Source organism: Armigeres subalbatus, chromosome 1, assembly GCF_024139115.2.
Source record: "Armigeres subalbatus isolate Guangzhou_Male chromosome 1, GZ_Asu_2, whole genome shotgun sequence".
Classification (NCBI taxonomy): Eukaryota; Metazoa; Arthropoda; class Insecta; order Diptera; family Culicidae; genus Armigeres; species Armigeres subalbatus.
The window spans coordinates 194,640,975-194,661,647 of NC_085139.1; the positions used below are offsets into that span (position 1 = coordinate 194,640,975).

The 20,673-nt window shown below is 45.0% G+C and overlaps 1 protein-coding gene across 7 annotated transcripts in view; it reads left to right on the forward strand.

Annotated features, from left to right (window-relative positions):
• The window catches only part of LOC134205641 (protein sidekick), a 351,195-nt gene that overhangs the window by 314,735 nt on the left and 15,787 nt on the right, over nt 1–20,673 (forward strand). For 4 of the 7 annotated variants that reach the window (XM_062681079.1, XM_062681082.1, XM_062681081.1 and 1 more), the window contains 10 exons: nt 1,945–2,820; nt 2,950–3,234; nt 14,985–15,104; nt 15,248–15,403; nt 15,493–15,619; nt 15,686–15,987; nt 16,046–16,231; nt 16,510–19,731; nt 19,795–20,073; nt 20,432–20,452. In XM_062681079.1, coding sequence (XP_062537063.1) covers nt 1,945–2,820; nt 2,950–3,234; nt 14,985–15,104; nt 15,248–15,403; nt 15,493–15,619; nt 15,686–15,987; nt 16,046–16,231; nt 16,510–19,731; nt 19,795–20,073; nt 20,432–20,452 — 5,574 coding nt within the window. The remainder of the gene's footprint in view (nt 1–1,944; nt 2,821–2,949; nt 3,235–14,984; nt 15,105–15,247; nt 15,404–15,492; nt 15,620–15,685; nt 15,988–16,045; nt 16,232–16,509; nt 19,732–19,794; nt 20,074–20,431; nt 20,453–20,673) is intronic. The other 3 variants (XM_062681083.1, XM_062681084.1, XM_062681085.1) reach the window with 3 other exon arrangements.

Genomic DNA, 20,673 nt, shown 5'->3' on the forward strand with positions numbered 1-20,673 from the left:
TATCAATTTCAGGGGGCCCTCCTTAGCCGTGCGGTAAGACGCGCGGCTACAAAGCAAGACCATGCTGACGGTGGCTGGGTTCGATTCCCGGTGCCGGTCTAGGCAATTTTCGGATTGGAAATTGTCTCGATTTCCCTGGGCATAAAAGTATCATCGTGCTAGCCTCATGATATACGAATGCAAAAATGGTAACCTGACTTAGAAACCTCGCAGTTAATAACTGTGGAAGTGCTTAGCGAACACTAAGCTGCGAGGCGGCTCTGTCCCAGTGTGGGGATGTAATGCCAATAAGAAGAAGAAGAAGAAGAACAATTTCAGGATATTTGGATTTTGAGTTGTTGCCTCAATTTGAGGAGACTTTATGCCTCATTAGGCATCCATATAAAAATTCGTCTAAAAAATTCAAGAAAATATATATTTATTGAGTAGATATCATAGAAAGGCGATCAAGTCTCCCCAATCTTGAAGATTGCATGCTTTGTCAAATTCCATAGCAAAAATCGTTCATGAATACGCACAGCAAGTCGGAAAATCTGCATATTTTGGAGTAAAAATATTTAAAAGTTCAGAGAGCATGGTCCTCATTACAAGCAAGAGGTCGAGCGTTCAATCCCAGGCTTGTTGTACATGAATCTTCATAATTTTTGTATCGTTTTCTACCAATACGATCCTACTGTTGTTCCTGTCTCATTAAAAATTCCAAAAACATCCGTGGAACCTATGATAAATCGTAGAGCTCTCTGCATCTTTCTTAAGTAGGGTGTTCAGCTAATCCAATTATCGTCATTTTCACTCATTCTCACGAGAAGAGAATGCTCATTCACGCAGATTTTCGCCGAGAAATAATTTTCAGGAAAAAAAAAACAGATTTGTCCTTATCACGGAATCCAAATTTCGAAGTACTGTCATTCTTATAATTTTACGCATGCTGCGACGCAGCCAATCTGAAATTATAAAAATGACAGTTGTGTGTTGCTTCCATATCGAGTGGTGTGCCCTTGAAAACTCGAGCACTTTCAAATTTTGATTCCGTGAGGAGTGTCCTTAAGAGTGATAACCATATTTCGCTCACTTCCACTGACGTAAAAAATTGATTTGCTTGACAACTACTCATAGTTTTGAGTTGTCTTGCTTTTTACGGATTTTGATTAAATTTTCCGTGGGGTTAAAAGAGAGGGCAATAATTTTACTTAGTCTCTAAGTAGATAAAAGTTAGCAAGTACGATTTTCGTTTCTCTTCTGAGTTCGTTCTAAGAGAAAAAAGTGGTGAGTGAAAGGTGTTTTCCGCCATAAATTACGAAAAAAAATATTCTCCTTCGACCCAAGAACGCTTGATTTCGTCTCATCGAACTTGCAATTGAAATTGGAAGTCACTATTTGGTCACTTTTTCTGCATCTGAAAGTCACTATTTGGTCCCTTTTTTCGTCAGCTTTGGTCACTAAAGTCACTACTTTGAGTGGCTTTGGTCGCTACCAGCCCTGTGTTAACGACAGTGCAGCGACGCCGTTCTTCTCCCCCTTCTTCGTTGGGTTCTACACTCCGTATCGGCCAATGCTCTCGGGAATTCTGAAGCCAGTCGGGTCCCGACCACCACATATTGTTATTGATGATCTTTGCAGCAGTCAGACCGCGCGAAATTAAGTCCGCTGGATTTTCCGTGCCCTTAACGTGCTTCCAATAACACCCGTCTGATAGTGTTTGAATTTTGGACACTCTGTTAGCTACAAAGGTTGTCCAGGTCGCCGGGGTTGCAGCGATCCACCTCAGAACGCTTGTGGAGTCTGTCCAGAAGATATATGTTATCTGCCAAAAATGTGGACAACCCAATTATGCGTGCCCACTCCTCTAAAAGATAAGCTTGCATATAATATAATTTATAATAATTTCTAAAAAAATACAATTTAAAAAAATAGTAATTTCTCTATTCTTTTGTTTTCACGCAGACATGGGAATCTTCGATGACCTAACCGAGCAGGTTGTATCTGTTCAGTCTGGCTATCCGGCGATATTGAACCTCTCGCGGATAGAGTCCGTCCCGGCGCCGTCAGTCACTTGGCAAACGGAGGATGGGCCTCTAAACTACGACATCAAATATGCCACGACTGCGAACAATCAGCTCATAATCCTAAGCGTCGATGAGAACGACATGAAATCGTACCGGGCACGTGCCATTAATACGCAAATCGGGAAAGAGGAAATAAGTGCATTTATCCGGGTAAACGTGACGGGGAACGCGTACAGTGAGGTGGCTCCGGAGATCATAGTGCAACCGAAAAGCATTAAGGTGGTTCGGGGGGAGCAAACAGTTCAGTTGGAGTGCATAGCCAACGCGCGGCCACTACATGAATTGGAAACAATTTGGTTGAAGGATGGAATTCCAATCGAGAACTCCGGGATATCGTATGCTCATACAGATCCCTGGAATCGGACATTGGCGCTGCTGTACGTAAATTTGACGCACACCGGGCAATACACGTGTCAGGTCCAGATGCGTACCGGAGGCTATCCAACCGTTCACTCAGTAGCAACCGTGGCCGTACAAGAACCTCCATCGTTTTTCACACCTTTTCGAACGGAAACTTTAGGTGATTACGGCTCAAAGACCGTTTTACCGTGCGACGTTATTGGGGAACCTGTTCCGTATGTAACATGGTTTCGCAATGCGGAAGGGCTAGATCTTTCGACAGATCGGTATACAGTATTAGACGATCATTCCCTGGTAATCAAAAAGCTTAGTATGGAAGATTCCGCCATGTTTCAGTGTTTGGCAAGTAACGAGGCCGGAGAGAAGTCTAGCTACACCTGGTTGAAAGTCAAGAGTAAGTATATTCTGTGTTTATGTTCTAATATTGCTAATGACATTCTACTAAATTAAAAATACGTGCATTATGCAATCTCATTTGTGCTCGCGCCCTAATCTCGGACCGTACAACAATCACGTAACTCAGATAACACCATCCAATCATCCACCCCAACCGTTGTGCTCAAGCACTTGATCCTTTACAATCAGTTCGTACGTAACAAACGCCTAGCACAGCCAAGAATCATTAGGGTGCGTAATTCTGCTTCAGCATCTGATTCGGCAGCGGTTAGCATCAACAATACCTCATCGAACAGCGCCACCAAATCCACCACCAGCAATGGTAACGGTGGTCGAAGCCGCAAAAAGACGACAGCGGGCTCTACCACTAGCACTTCGACACGTGCCGAGGATTTTACCTTTGACATTAGACGTAAGATTAGTGACATGATATCTTTCTTGTTTGTTCTTAATGTTGCACCCTTAAAGTTATACAATCACACCCCGACACCGACTTGTTTGACAAATTACAAGATAAAGCACCATCGACCACCGTAGGATTTGTGTGAGATCGGCCCCATCACCCTCCATCCCACATCACGCTCAGTCATCAAGTAGCGAGTAGAACGACGATTAATTTTGCGTAGTCCTCCATCAGCATGCAATTAACACTTTTAATTAGCATTAGCATTAGCATTAGCATTTAGCAGTTCGCACAAATTCGTAGGTGGTACAAGTCGAGACTATTGTATGAGAGTAGTATCACTTTCATCCGTTACCACAGATATTGATTTGGGACTAATCACTAACTCTTAGATGGAAGCAATGCACTCCCCAATAGTCGAGATCTGTCCTGGCCACGTCCTTGCGAATGCTGAGGAAGGGGAAGGATGGTTTGTTGGACACCTACTTAAGAAAGATGCAGAGAACTCTACGACCTCTCATAGGTGCCACGGGAGGTTTTGGGATTGTGTGGAAGGTTATAACAGTAGGAATCGTTTTGGTAGAACGTGAAACACAGAAAGAACTAAGATAGAAATACAAAGTAGGAAATGGACGAGCCTGGAATTGAACCCACGACCTCCTGCTTATAAGGCAGAAGCGATAGCCACTAGACCACCGAGCTCGTCTTGCAATTAACACTTTTAATAACCATATATTTTCGTACACTCATAATAACGATTGCAACAATAACACCAAAGATTTTAATCAATTGGTAAATATGCTTCTCGCAGTTAGTTATGAAACATTGAATTTGATTTGATTTGACACTGGGCCTAGAAAATCGAACAGCAAATCTCTGGCTCATTCAGTAGCTGCCAAATTGCGAAGGCCGACGGAGGTCCTTCGTAGCTTAGTTAGTTAATAGCACCTGTCTAGCTGTCTAGCGTACTGAGGGTCGTGGGTTCGAGTCCCATCTTTTACACAATTGTACACAATTAGAATATTTGCGTATTGAACAATAAATAATTTATTCTTAACATAAATTATTTATTGTTTAATACGCGAATTATCAAAAACCAACAGGGATTAACATCGTGTGTATATCGAAACTAATAGGATTTCTCAGCCGTTTTGAAGGCATTTATTTGCAATAATGAAATTTCCAGTTTTGAGGAAAACTTTATACACTTATTTTTTTTTACCTGGATCTCAGCAAAATGTTGAACTTTTACCGAGATTCGCACAGCCGTGCCCCAGCAAACATGTTTTTTCCCGAGATTTCTGTCAAAATTGCTGAGAATCAGCAAATATTTTGCCGAAAATCAGCTAACAAACGTCATTTTTGCTGAAATATCAGTTTTTTTATTTTTGCTGGCGCACGGCTGTGCGGATTTTTGCCGAGCTGCAGAAATAAAAACTGAGTGTGATCCTTCAGTTTCCAGAAAAAATAAAACAATAAAAAATAATGGAAATGTCTACTTCTTCTTCTTCTTCTATGGCTCTACATTCCAACTGCAACTTGGCCTGCTTTTCAACTTCGATTAGCATTTCCCTCAGCTATTAATTGAAAGCTTTTCTATGCTCGCCATTGCATGAGTATGTATCTTGTGTGGCCCAGGGTGTCGAGAATGTTTCCAACCCGTAAACATTCTAGATCGGACCAAGAATCGAACTCGCCATCTCCGGATTGGCGATCCTACGTTTTTCATTGCCATTTATTCTCGTATTCTACGTGGTTTTTATTACTCGGATTTTTTTACACGGATTTTTGAAAATACGATCCAAGCGATTTTTACACGAGTCATACGGAATGTCGGGAGGCAAAGCGATATGAAGGGCACAAGAAAACGAGGCGTGTAACGAGCAAGGTGGAAGACAATTTGCAGCCCCTTCTTAGACAGCGTGGGTAGCAGTGTCAAGTCCCCGATGGGATTGTGGTCAATTTCCAGATGAGATTCTGGTCGAATCCCTGAAGGGATACTGACCCAATCCTCGAAAAAAAATCTAGTTGAATCCCCGAAGGGATTCTGGTCGAATCCCCGAAGGGATTCTGGTCGAATCCCCAAAGGGATTCTGGTCGAATCCCCGAAGAGGTTCTCGAGAAGATAATGGTCGAATCTTCGGAGGGAGTCTGGTCGAATCCCTGGAAGGATTCTAGTCCGATCTTTGGAGGAATTCTGGTCGAATCTCCGAATGGATTCTGGTCGGATCTCCGAAGGGATTCTGATCACATCCTCGAAAGGATTCCGGTCGAATCGCCGAAAGGATTCCGGTCGAATCGCCGAAAGGTTTCCGGTCGAATCCCCGAAGGGATTCCGGTCGAATCCCCAGAAGAATTCCGGTCGAATCCACGATAGGATTCCGGTCGAATCCCCGAAGGGATTCCGGTCGAATCCCCGAAGGGATTCCGGTCGAATCCCCGAAGGGATTCCGGTCGAATCCCCGAAGGGATTCCGGTCGAATCCCCGAAGGGATTCCGGTCGAATCCCCGAAGGGATTCCGGTCGAATCCCCGAAGGGATTCCGGTCGAATCCCCGAAGGGATTCTGGTCGAATCCCCGAAGGGATTCTGGTCGAATCCCCGAAGGGATTCTGGTCGAATCCCCGAAGGGATTCTGGTCGAATCCCCGAAGGGATTCTGGTCGAATCCCCGAAGGGATTCTGGTCGAATCCCCGAAAGGGTTCTGGTCGAATCCCCGAAGGGATTCTGGTCGAATCCCCGAAAGGATTCCGGTCGAATCGCCGAAAGGTTTCCGGTCGAATCCCTGAAGGGATTCCGGTCGAATCCTCAGAAGAATTCCGGTCGAATCCCCGAAGGGATTCCGGTCGAATCCACGATAGGATTCCGGTCGAATCCCCGAAGGGATTCCGGTCGAATCCCCGAAGGGATTCTGGTCGAATCCTCGAAGAGATTCCGGTCGAATCCCCGAAGGGATTCCGGTCGAATCCCCGAAGGGATTCCGGTCGAATCCCCGAAGGGATTCCGGTCGAATCCCCGAAGGGATTCTGGTCGAATCCCCGAAGGGATTCTGGTCGAATCCCCGAAGGGATTCTGGTCGAATCCCCGAAGGGATTCTGGTCGAATCCCCGAAGGGATTCTGGTCGAATCCCGGAAGGGATTCTGGTCGAATCCCGAAGGATTCTGGTCGAATCCCGAAGGGATTCTGGTCGAATCCCGAAGGGTTCTGGTTGAATCCCCGAAGGGATTCTGGTCGAATCCCGAAAGGAATCTGGTCGAATCCCCGAAGGGATTCTGGTCGAAATCTGAAGGGATTCTGGTCGAATTCCCGAAGGGATTCTGGTCGAATTCCCGAAGGATTCTGGTCGAACTTCGAAGGGATTCTGGTCGAATCCCCGAAGGATTCTGGTCGAATCCTCGAAGGGATTCTGGTCGAATCCTCGAAGGGATTCTGGTCGAATCCTCGAGGGATTCTGGTCGAATCCCCGAAGGGATTCTGGTCGAATCCCTGAAGGGATTCTGGTCGAATCCCTGAAGGGATTCTGGTCGAATCCCCGAAGGGATTCTGGTCGAATCCCCGAAGGGATTCTGGTCGAATCCCCGAAGGGATTCTGGTCGAATCCCCGAAGGGATTCTGGTCGAATCTCGAAGGGATTCTGGTCGAATCCCCGAAGGGATTCTGGTCGAATCCCCGAAGGGATTCTGGTCGAATCCCCGAAGGGATTCTGGTCGAATCCCCGAAGGGATTCTGGTCGAATCCCCGAAGAGATTCTGGTCGAATCCCCGAAGGGATTCTGGTCGAATCCCCGAAGGGGTTCTGGTCGAATCCCCGAAGGGATTCTGGTCGAATCCCCGAAGGGATTCTGGTCGAATCCCCGAAGGGATTCTGGTCGAATCCCCGAAGGGATTCTGGTCGAATCCCCGAAGGGATTCTGGTCGAATCCCCGGAAGGGATTCTGGTCGAATCCCCGGAAGGGATTCTGGTCGAATCCCCGAATGGAATCTGTTGGAATCCCCGAAGGGATTCTGGTCGAATCCCCGAAGGGATTCTGGTCGAATCCCCGAAGGGATCTGGTCGAATTCGCGAAGGGATTCTGGTCGAATTCCCGAAGGGATTCTGGTCGAATCCTCGAAGGGATTCTGGTCGAATCCCCGAAGGGATTCTGGTCGAATCCTTGAAGGGATTCTGGTCGAATTCCGAAGGGATTCTGGTCGAATCCTCGAAGGGATTCTGGTCGAATCCTCGAAGGGATTCTGGTCGAATCCTCGAAGGGATTCTGGTCGAATCCTCGAAGGGATTCTGGTCGAATTCCCGAACGGATTCTGGTCGAATCCCCGAAGGGATACTGGTCGAATCCCCGAAGGGATTCTGGTCGAATCCCCGAAGGGATTCTGGTCGAATCCCCGAAAGGATTCTGGTCGAATCCCCGAAGGGATTCTGGTCGAATCCCCGAAGGGATTCTGGTCGAATCCCCGAAGGGATTCTGGTCGAATCCCCGAAAGGATTCTGGTCGAATCCCCGAAGGGATTCTGGTCGAATCCCCGAAGGGATTCTGGTTGAATCACTGAAGAGATTCTGGTTGAATCGCCGAAAAGATTCTGGTTGAATCGCCGAAAGGATTCTAGTTTAATCCCCGAAGTTATTCTGGTCGAACCCCCGGAAAGATTTTGGTCGTATCCCCGAAGGAAAGGAGGACAAGTCAACCAAATCGAAGCGTAAAAGAGGACATTTGGTTGGAAAAGGAGGACATAGAAAACAAGATATCGAATTTAAAACTTTGTTTAACCCTCTAAGACCCGGGACGAACGGATTTTTTTCAAATGGCTCGCATTCAGCACCTGATCGTCGGAATTCCTCGCGGTTTCGTTTGTGCTCAATGGGAATAGCTATATTTTTGCTCTGATACATTTTCAAATAAAAATTTTTGGTCAGGTCCGAGTTATTGCTAAAAATAAGTGTGCGCGGGGGTGTTTTTTCTATAATTCAAACATCTCTTCAATAGTCTGGACGTGTTCATGCCCAAAATTTATCAAATCACCCATCAAACCAACCCAAAAAGATATTTGTAAATATTTTTAGTCGATTCCGATGTTTTCACCATTTGAGTAGGGCAGGATTGACTGAATTCAGGGCCGCATTCAGGGGTTACAATGGTAGAGTATGGGCTAAAAATTCAATTACAATGAAATTTGCATGAACATGCGGCTGCACAAATTTAAGAATCAGGAGTTTTAAATATTTAATTTTCAATTGAAAATGAGATTCTGCAATTCTTATCAGGGCCGGATTTAGGGGTCGAAATGGGGTGACCAGGGCCATATCACCAATTGCAATGAAACTGGGCATGCGACTGCTCAAACTTCATGAAAACACATCAGGAAGTCAAAGAACCCTGTTTGAATTTGAAATTGACCTTCTGTAATTTTGACCAGGGCCGGCTTCAGGGGTCAAATGGGGAGGGCAAGGGCCATATCACCAAAAGCAATGAAACTGGGCATGCGACTGCTCAAACACCATGGAAACACATCAGGAGCTCAAAGAAATCTGTTTCAAATGGAAATTGATCTTCTGAAATTTCAACCAGGGCCGGATTTAGGAGTGATAATGGGGAGGGCAGGGGCCATATCACCAATTGCAATGAAACAGGGCATGCGACTGCTCAAACTTCATGAAAACACATCAGGTGCTCAGAGAACTCTGTTTTAATTTGAAATTGACCTTCTGAAATTTTGACCATGGCCGGATTCAGGGGTCTAAATGGGGAGTGCAAGGTCCATATCACCAATTGCAATGAAACTGGGCATGCGACTGCTCAAACTTTTTGAAAACACATCAGGAGCACAAAGAACTCTGTTTGAATTTGAAATTGACCTTCTGTAATTTTGACCAGGGCCGGCTTCATGGGTCCAAATGGGGAGGGCAAGGGCCATATCACCAAAAGCAATGAAACTGGGCATGCGACTGCTCAAACACCATGGAAACACATCAGGAGCTCAAAGAAATCTGTTCAAATGGAAATTGATCTTCTGAAATTTCAACCAGGGCTGGATTTAGGAGTGAAAATGGGGAGGGCAGGGGCCATATCACCAATTGCAATGAAACAGGGCATGCGACTGCTCAAACTTCATGGAAACACATCAGGAGCTCAAAGAACTCTGTTTGAATTTGAAATTGACCTTCTGAAATTTTGACCAGGGCCGGATTCAGGGGTCTCAATGGGGGTGACCATGGGGCCATATCACCAATTGCAATGAAACTGGGCATGCGACTGCTCAAATTTCATGAAAACACATCAGGAGCACAAAGAACTCTGTTTGAATTTGAAATTGACCTTCTGTAATTTTGACCAGGACCGGCTTCAGGGGTCCAGGACCGGCTTCAGGGAGAGCAAGGGCCATATCACCAAAAGCAATGAAACTGGGCATGCGATTGCTCAAACACCATGAAAACACATCAGGAGCTGAAAGAACTCTGTTTGAATTTGAAATTGACCTTCTGTAATTTTGACCAGGGCCGGCTTCAGCAGTCCAAATGGGGAGGTCAAGGGCCATATCACCAAAAGCAATGAAACTGGGCATGCGACTGCTCAAACACCATGGAAACACATCAGGAGCTCAAAGAAATCTGTTTCAAATGGAAATTGATCTTCTGAAATTTCAACCAGGGCCGGATTTAGGAGTGAAAATGGGGAAGGCAGTGCCATATCACCAATTGCAATGAAACAGGGCATGCGACTGCTCAAACTTCATGAAAATACATCAGGAGCTCAAAGAATTCTGCTCGAACTTCAAATTGTCTTTCCGAAATTTTGACCAGGACCGGCTTCAGTTCCTCCAGGAATTCCTCCGGAAGTTCCTCCAGGAATTCCTCCGGACGTTCCTCCAGGAATTCCTCCGGAAGTTCCTCCAGGAATTCCTCCGGAAGTTCCTCCAGGAATTTCTCCGGAAGTTCCTCCAGGAATTTCTCCGGAAGTTCCTCCAGAAATTCCTCTGGAAGTTGCTCCAGGAATTCCTCCGGAAGTTCCTCCAGGAATTCCTCCGGAAGTTCCACCAGGAATTTCTCCGAGAGTTCCTCCAGGAATTCCATTGGAAGTTCCTCCAGGAATTCCATCGGAAGTTCCTTCAGGAATTCCTTCGGAAGTTCCTTCAGGAATTCTCTCGGAAGTTCCTCCAGGAATTTCTTCGGAAGTTCTTTCAAGAATTTTTCCAGAAGGTGCTCCAGGAAGTTCCACCAGGAATTCCTTCCCAAGTTCCACCAGGAATTCCTTCGGAAGTTCCACCAGGAATTCCTTCGGAAGTTTATCCTGGAATTCCTCCAGAAGTTCATGCAGGAATTCTTTCGGAACTTTCAGAGATCCTCCAGGAATTTTTGACTTCCGAAGGAATTCCTGGTGGAACTTCCGAAGGAATTGCTGGAGGAACTTCCGAAGGAATTCCTGGAGGAACTTCCGAAGGAATTCCTGGAGGAACTTCGGAAGGAATTCCTGGTGGAACTTCCGAAGGAATTCCTGGAGGAACTTCCGAAGGAATTCCTGGTGGAACTTCCGAAGGAATTCCTGGTGCAACTTCCGAAGGAATTCCTGGAGGAACTTCCGGAGGAATTCCTGGAGGAACTTCCGGAGGAATTCCTGGAGGAACTTCCGGAGGAATTCCTGGAGGAACTTCCGGAGGAATTCCTGGAGGAACTTCCGGAGGAATTCCTGGAGGAACTTCCGGAGGAATTCCTGGAGGAACTTCCGGAGGAATTCCTGGAGGAACTTCCGGAGGAATTCCTGGAGGAACTTCTGGAGGAATTCCTGGAGGAACTTCCGGAGGAATTCCTGGAGGAACTTCCGGAGGAATTCCTGGAGGAACTTCCGGAGGAATTCCTGGAGGAACTTCCGGAGGAATTCCTGGAGGAACTTCCGGAGGAATTCCTGGAGGAACTTCCGGAGGAATTCCTGTAGGAACTTCCGGAGGAATTCCTGGAGGAACTTCCGGAGGAATTCCTGGAAGAACTTCCGAAGGAATTCCTGGAAGAACTTCCGGAGGAATTCCTGGAGGAACTTTCGGAGGAATTCCTGGAGGAACTTCCGGAGGAATTCCTGGAGGAACTTCCGGAGGAATACCTGGAGGAACTTCCGGAGGAATTCCTGAAGGAACTTCCGGAGGAATTCCTGAAGGAACTTCCGGAGGAACTTCTATAAGATTTCCTGGAGGAACTTCCGGAGGAATTCCTGGAGGAATTTCCGAATGAATTCCTGGAGGAATTTCCGAATGAATTCCTGGAAGGATTTCCGAAGGAATTTCTGAAGGAACTTCCGGGGGAACTTCGGCAGAAATTCTTGGAGGATTTTCCGGAGGATTTCCTGAAAGAACTTCCGGAGGAATTTCCGGAGGAATTCCTGGAGGAACTTCCGGAGGAATCCCAAGAGGAACTTCCGGAGGAATTCCTGGAGGAACTTCCGGAGGAATTCCTGGAGGAACTTCCGGATGAATTCCTGGAGGAACTTCCGGAGGAATTCCTGGAGGAACTTCCGGAGGAATTCCTGGAGGAACTTCCGGAGGAATTCCTGGAGGAACTTCCGGAGAAATTCCTGGAGGAACTTCCGGAGAAATTCCTGGAGGAACTTTTGGAGGAATTCCCGGAGGAACTTCTGGACGAATTCCTGGAGTATTTTCCGGAGAAATTCCTGAAATTTGTATCAGAGCAGTTTCAAGTTCAATCAGAATACTTTGAGCTCCTGATGTGTTTTCATGATGTTTAAGCAGTCCGCTCTCCATATTTTCACCCCTGAATCCGGTCCTGGTTGAAATTTCAGAGGGTCAATTTCAAATTCAAACAGAGTTCTTTGAGATCCTGATGTGTTTTCATGAAATTTGAGCAGTCGCATGCCCACTGCCCAGTTTTATTTCTATTGGTGATATGGCCTTTGCTCTCCCCAGTTGGACCTCTGAAGCCGGTCCTGGTCAAAATTTCGGAAAGACAATTTGAAGTTCGAGCAGAATTCTTTGAGCTCCTGATGTGTTTTCATGAAGTTTGAGCAGTCGCATGCCCTGTTTCATTGCAATTGGTGATATGGCCCCTGCCCTCCCCATTTTCACTCCTAAATCCGGTCCTGGTTGAAATTTCAGAACATCAATTTCCATTTGAAACAGATTTCTTTGAGCTCCTGGTGTGTTTCCATGGTGTTTGAGCAGTCGCATGCCCAGTTCCATTGCTTTTGGTGATATGGCCCTTGCTCTCCCCATTTGGACCCCTCAAGCCGGCCCTGGTCAAAATTACAGAAGGTCAATTTCAAATTCAAACAGAATTCTTTGAGCTCCTGATGTGTTTTCATGAAGTTTGAGCAGTCGCATGCCCAGTTTCATTGCAATTGGTGATATGGCCCCTGGTCACCCCCATTTCGACCCCTAAATCCGGCCCTGATAAGAATTTCAGAAAGTCAATTTCAATTTAAAATTAAATATTTAAAACTCCTGATTTTTAAATTTGTGCAGCCGCATGCTCATGCAAATTTCATTGTAATTGAATTTTTAGCCCATACTCTACCATTGTAACCCCTGAATGCGGCCCTGAATTCAGTCAATCCTGCCCTACTCAAATGGTGAAAACATCGGAATCGACTTAAAATCTTTACAAATATCTTTTTGGGTTGGTTTGATGGGTGATTTGATAAATTTTGGGCATGAACACGTCCAGAATATTGAAGAGATGTTTGAATTATAGAAAAAACACCCCCGCGCACACTTATTTTTAGCAATAACTCGGACCTGAACAAAAAAAATTATTTGAAAATGTATCAGAGCAAAAATATAGCTATTCCCATTGAGCCCAAACGAAACCGCGAGGAATTCCAACGATCAGGTGCTGAATGCGAGCCATTTGAAAAAAATCCGTTCGTCCCGGGTCTTAGAGGGTTAACACTACATTGATATTTGCCATCTTTCATTTTGGTTAAGAATATTACAGTGGAACCGTTCCTACCTCCCTCTTACTGGATCTAATCGAGAAAAAAAAACACCCAGAAGTTCGGATAAGGAGGGGATGTTTTGGCTTAATCAGCTCGCATTTTAAGTAATTTTTTGGTATGGTGGGAGCGCAAAAGTTAACTTGACCATTGAGGTGCTTGGAACTGAATGTGTACCAAAAGTGAACCAATTAGTTTGGTAAGGAACAAATTTAAGTTCAATCTGATCTTTTGTTTGCTTAAGTTGTTTTTGACGTAAACTACGTCTAAGGGGAAGACTCGGATACAGGGTGTAAAATGAAAATTTCAAAATTGGGAACCGTCACGAAATCATGTAAGATTTGTAACAATAATAGGTCCTTTATCTTTCAATGGATTTTAAAGATTGATATATCAATCGATTCATAAACTCTCCACCAATTTGCCAGTACTATTGGAATTTTTGAGTATAAACGCTAAACTATTGAAAATTTCAGTTCTTTCATGCCTCATGCATCCCCTATGCAGTGCGTTCCAATCCTTGGTAATTGCCTACTTTTAGGGTATTATCAATTGTTGAACTGGGATGGCCCAGCTGCTAGACAGTGGATTCCCTACTCCCTCCGGGGCTCGAGATGCTGCTAACTAAAGCTGAGTAGTAATGTCGGTGGGATAGGTCCTTCTCTTCTATATAGAGCGAACTAATTGATTCAGTGTACTATATTTGGTTTTACGTAGTTTACGTCGAGCGGTCGTGTCTTGTATACAATCCCAATTTTTTTTTTTACAATTTTGTATACTAAAATTAATTGTGAAGCATTACACAAGATGCTCAGTAGACCTGCGGAGATTTTTCCTCCAGATTAACTAATACCTAATCACAAATCCAGGCATGCGAATAAGAATGAAACCGTAACTGTTAGACCACGAACTTCTGAACCGTTGAAATTCAAAAAGAAAGAAAGAAGAAATTCATAAATGTTTACTTTAGGGAACGTATCGTGCAACGCGAGCAAAACGCAATTTGATGGGTGCTTATTCGCGTTTCTTCTCTTAGTCTATTTTTTACAATGTTGATTGTTTTAATATCTTCGACACCTCTGCATCACTGTAATTCACGAATTATATGTTCGTTATGAACAATGATTGAACTCAAACACTTATGGAAAATATTTTTAATATTAGAAAAGAAAAATCGCAAACGTGTACAACTACTTTATTAACGAATTGATCTCAGTTTTTTTCGATAATCCAAAGTTTCCTAGTTTTTCAGAGGTCAGAGCCAGTCTAGGGCTGCAAGCCTTTTTAATAAAGAAATAATAAAAACTTTCGTAGTCCATGCAACTAATTACTCAGAATATCCAAAAAGGAGGACATTTTAGTGGAAAAGGAGGACATCCGATTTTTATTGAAAAAGGAGGACATGTCCTCCTTTAGGATACCATATGGTCACCCTAGCCATAGGGAATAATGTATGTAAAATTTCTTTTAACTTCGTGTTTCTGTATGTTTCCTTCAATAGTTTCATAAGAGAAAATCACATAAATGTTTTCATTATGTTTTTTAAATACACCTAATATAAAAAAATCAATACAGTAACTGAGTTCTAAAGTTAGTAAAGATTTGATATAATCTAGTTCTTGAAAATAACAATGTGAAAAGTTTGAGTCTCGTGTTGAAATATCAATCTAAAAGTTCAATGTAAAACTTAACATTCCAGAAAATATTTGCATGTAGGTTATCTAGATAATTCGCACCTTAGACATTTTGAATCAAAAGATTTTTTATATTCGAAAATAACAAATTTAGATGCTTCATTATTCTCATACCCGATTGAATCTTCATCCTACAGCTTCTGTGCCGATCATGGAAATGTCTCCAATGAATGTCACTGTGCTGGACGGGAAGGATGCAACCATGCACTGCCGGGCTGTAGGAGCTCCCACCCCGAACATCACCTGGGTGTTCAATGGTAAGTCACATTCGGCACCGCCCAAAGGTCTCGCGTATAATATTTGATTTCACTGCTAATATTGACTTCCTGTTTTATATCCCCTTCATAACGACCCCTTCCTCGTTGTTTGTGTGTGCGTGTTTCCATCCTCCGAACAATAGAATCACAAGGCATTGAGCTTTCCGGTCGAATACAGATCCTCGACTCTGGCGATCTGTTGGTTTCCAACGTGCGAGAATCAGATGCCGGTTTGTACACGTGTATTCGGGCCAACGAAGCCGGAATTGTTACCGGGGAAGCCTTTCTTGGTGTTATGGGTAAGTATAAACTTGCATGTCTGACCCTGCAAGATCCCTAAAGACCAAACAGTATTGTTTCATGTGCGTTTTGTGATCATTCTTTGCAGTGCGAACTCAGATCGTACAACCCCCAGCGGATATGACGGTTCTACTGGGACATACTGCCGCTCTTCAGTGCCGTGTCTCATCCGATCCGACGGTTCCCTTCAACATCGATTGGTACCGAGAGCCACAGTACGTTTCACCTCCCTATGGCATTAATGCTTTTTCGCCTAAACATAAAATGCTTCCTTCTCTTAGACGGCAGCCCATCAAAAATAGTCAAAGGGTGGCCGTGAAGGCCGACGGTACGTTGGAGATTGTCGAGGTACGGCCATCGGATGTTGGGCAGTACAGTTGTATTGTTACGTCCCCCGGTGGTAACGAGACCCGCTCGGCAAGGCTTAGCGTTGTCGAGTTGCCATTTGCACCGACCAACGTTCAAGCCGTCCGACTGAATACGGCGACGCATCGGGCGATCAACATATCCTGGACTCCGGGCTTCGATGGAAACAGTGCTGTATTGAAGTTCATAATTCAAAGACGAGAAGTTCCTGAGCTTGGTAAGATCTTTTCTTTAATGCAGGTTTTAGCAGATGTTTGTATATCGGGATATTACAGGTCCACTGCCAGACCCTCTGCTGAATTGGGTGACGGAATTGAGCAACGTTTCAGCTGGATCCCGGTGGGTACTATTGACGAATTTGAAAGCGGCCACGGCATATCAATTTCGAGTCAGCGCTGTGAACCGCGTTGGCGAAGGATCGCCTTCTGACCCGAGCAATGTGATCAAACTGCCACAGGAAGGTAATTGAATAACAGGCCCAAGTCGGTGCTGAGTGAATGTTTTAAAGTTCGCTAGTTTGTTAACTTCGTAATTTGATTTACCTTTCTAATCTTGACGCGCGCGTTGAATGTTGAACGTAACAGATGAACTGAGGAGGAGAGTTCCTTCTCGTAAGTTATTAGCATGATGTTTGGACGAGTTTATTATGGCTTCATTTTTTTTAGTTTTTAGAATGCAAGGCATATCATACCAAGTGCTCGTAAAATTTCTAATCAACAAACATTCTAATCCAATATAGCTCCCTCGGGTCCACCGGTAGGATTCGTCGGTTCAGCCAGATCGTCATCGGAGATCATAACACAGTGGCAACCACCGATGGAAGAGCATCGAAACGGTCAAATATTGGGGTATATCATTCGATACCGTTTGTTCGGATACAATGCCAGCCCTTGGAATTATCGGAACATAACCAATGAAGCTCAACGAAACTACCTTATTCAGGAGTTGATCACATGGAAGGATTACATCGTACAAATTGCGGCGTATAACAATATGGGTGTCGGTGTGTACACCGACGGCGCAAAAATTAAAACGAAAGAAGGTGTTCCGGAAGCCCCGCCTACGAATGTGCGAGCTGATGCGATGAACTCTACCGCCATCCGAGTTTGGTGGAAACCTCCGAACCCTCAACAGATCAATGGGATCAATCAGGGGTATAAAATTCAGGCTTGGAGATATGAAGTTGTCGATGGTGAGGAACACGAATCCGAAGAAAAGGTACTTACTGTTCCTCCTAGTTTACTGGATCCTTTAGCCGAACAGGACGCGATTGTTACGGGGCTCGATGAATTCACATCGTACAACATTACGGTGCTGTGTTTTACGGACCCTGGTGATGGAGAACGCAGTTATCCAGTCGAAGTAAAAACACAAGAAGACATTCCAGACGAAGTTAGTTCTCTACAGTTTGACGACGTATCGGATCGAGAAGTCACAGTTTTGTGGACACCTCCTAAGCAAATTAACGGCATCCTCACTGGTTATCATGTTAGATATCAAATCAAAGATCGACCGGACACGTTGAAAACCTTCAACCTGAGCGCAAATAGCAGTTCATTGAAGATTGTCAATCTTATGGCAACCACACACTATTGGTTTGAAGTCACGGCGTCCACCGCCATTGGACAAGGTCTACCTCGAACAGCCACCATTCAGTCCGGTGTTGAACCGGTACTCCCTCATCCTCCTTACCAACTAGCGTTGTCTAATATTGAAGCCTTCTCTGTTGTAATACAGTTCACACCCGGATTTGACGGTAACTCTTCCATTACCAAGTGGACCGTAGAGGGCCAAACAGCGCGAAACCTTACCTGGTTTACTGTGTACGAAATTCACGACCCAGATGCATCTACGCTCACTGTAACCGGTCTTACTCCTTTCACGCCATATCGTCTGCGAATTATCGCCTCTAACGTGGTAGGACCTTCGGAACCATCCGAACCCACCAAAGATTTCCAAACGATACAAGCTCGTCCGATGCATCCTCCCTTCAATGTGACGGTTCGCGCCATGAGTGCAACTGAACTACGAGTCCGCTGGATACCTCTGCAGCAAACCGAGTGGTTCGGAAATCCTCGTGGGTACAACATAACTTATAGAAACGTCAACGAGAAAGCTCGCATCGCTCCTTTCAGCGTTATTATTGAAGATCCAACGGCCAATTCCCATGTCTTGGATGGTTTGGAGGAATGGTCCGTGTACGAAATATTTATGAGTGCAGTCAACGAAGTGGGGCAATCCAACGAGAGTCCGCATGCATTTGAAAGAACACGAGAAGCCGTGCCTTCTTTTGGACCACTGGGCGTTGAAGCTAATGCGACCTCATCAACAACAATCGTCGTGAAGTGGAGCGATGTACCGAAAGAGCACCGCAATGGTCAAATTGAAGGGTACAAGGTTTTCTACGGATCCGCAGGAAGGACACAGGTTCTGCACAAGGCTATTTCGAATAATGCTACTTTCACAACGACCCTGACTGAGCTGAAAAAGTTTGTGCAATACGACATCCAAGTGCTGGCTTACACTCGCCTTGGAGATGGAGTATTGAGCACTCCTCCGGTGAGAGTTCAAACCTTCGAGGATACACCAGGAGCCCCCTCGAATGTATCGTTTCCAGATGTTTCGTTCAGCATGGCACGCATTATCTGGGACGTACCGGAGGAGCCCAATGGAGAAATCTTGGCATACAAAGTCACTTACTTGTTGAACGGTTCGCAAAGTTTGAACTTCAGCCGTGAATTCCCTCCATCTGATAGAACGTTCCGCGCCACTCAATTGTTGGCAGAGCGTTATTACCTGTTTAGTGTAACTTCTCAGACACGATTAGGGTGGGGCAAGACTGCGGCTGTTCTGGTTTATACTACGAACAATCGAGAAATACCTCAGGCTCCATCCGCTCCACAGATCTCCAGGTCGCAGGTGCAAGCTGAACAAATAACTTTTAGCTGGACTCCTGGACGGGATGGTTTTGCACCTCTCCGATACTACACCGTTCAATTGCGAGAGAATGAAGGACCATGGACAGTGATTCCTGAAAGAGTAGATCCCGTTGTGACTTCCTATACAGCGTTAGGCCTTAAACCACATACTCTGTACCAGTTTCGAATCCAGGCGACAAATGATATTGGTCCGTCGACCTTTAGTAGGGAAAGTATTGAAGTTCGAACGCTTCCTGCAGCGCCATCTGGTGGTATCACGGGATTAAAAGTTGTGCCCATAACAACGACCAGCGTTCGAGTGCAGTGGAATCCTCTGCAGAAGAGCCTCTGGAATGGAGATTCGAGCACCGGCGGCTACAGAATTCTCTATCAACCTGTTTCTGACTTCCCATCCACGTTACAAAGTACTCCAAAATTAGATGTTTTAGGAGTCGAACAAGAATCGGCAATCCTAAGAGATCTGACCCAAGATCGCAACTATGAAATCATCGTGCAACCATTTAACTCACAAGGCTCAGGATCAGCAACGCCTCCGGTAGCGGTCTACGTAGGTGAAGCTGTCCCCACTGGAGAGCCCCGCGGAATAGATGGTGCTCCGGTATCGTCAACCGAGGTGCGCCTACGATGGAAGGCACCACAACAGAGCATGCAGAACGGAGAGTTGTTAGGGTACAAAATCTTTTATTTGGTTACTGATTCGCCCCAAGAACTGGAGGATGGACGCAAACACGAAGAGGAAATCGAGGTCGTTCCAGCGTCATATACGTCGCACAGTTTAGTATTTTTGGACAAGTACACTGAGTATAGGATACAGATATTGGCTTTCAATCCGGCGGGTGACGGGCCACGATCTGCTCCCATCACGGTTAAGACCTTACAAGGTCTTCCAGGGCCTCCGATTGGATTGTCGTTCTCCGATATTACCATGAACAGCTTGAAAGTCAGTTGGGACCCACCCAAGAAGCGAAACGGAGAGATTTTGGGCTACATCGTGACTTACGAAACCACGGAGGATAATGAAAGTACGTTGTTTTGCTGTTTCCATAATACACAAACGATATTTAACAATTTAATTTAATTTTCAGAATTTAGCAAACAAGTCAAACAGAAGGTTTCCGGTACCAATTTGATAATTCAAAACCTGGAAGAGGAGGTTACCTACACCTTCACGGTACGCGCTCAGACAATCGATTACGGTCCAGCAGTAAGTGGGAATGTTACAACTGGACCGCAGGAAGGCTCACCGGTGTCACCACGAGATTTGCAACTTTCCAAGTCTCAAGCCAGCGTTGACATGGCCTGGCTAAACGGACCGTCTGGGAAGGGCCCAATCCTTGGATACTACATTGAAACAAAGAAACGAGGTAAGTGAATTCATGTTCTGAATATCGGAGGCGTTTTAAAAACCGAGTATTTAAATAAACTAAGCACAGGTGTTAGGGTAAACGATTGCATGCAGCTAGGAAGTTTATCAAGAAGCAAACAAGTAGCAAAAACCATTCAACGATTTCCTTTTCTTCCTTTCTCCACCCTCTTTTGCTTTCTCTATTACCGAATGCAATCCGTTTACCTCTCTGTTGGGTATGGTGGTTGGTCATCAATTGCATTGCCGCCATCCACGTGACGACCGCGATGGGGGCGTTTTCTTTAAACTGTACAAATACAATTCCTTTGTGGTATTAACGGGCACGAAAAATGGACTACAATATGAACTATACGAAGATATGGAGCAATACTACAATCGTAAGTACTGCCAATAGGGCAGCAAAAGTACAATCAAAGAAAACAAATTGAGCTCTTGTGTTGTTTTCATTGTGCCCGTGTCGTTTTCTGGCCGAATGCTCGTTATTTGCATCTCTTTCACAGTACTTACTTTCGTTTTTCAACCCACACCGTTGTATTGAAGATTAATTATATTGTTGTTCGTGGCACATGTTTAACATGATATCTGACATCGTATCGTG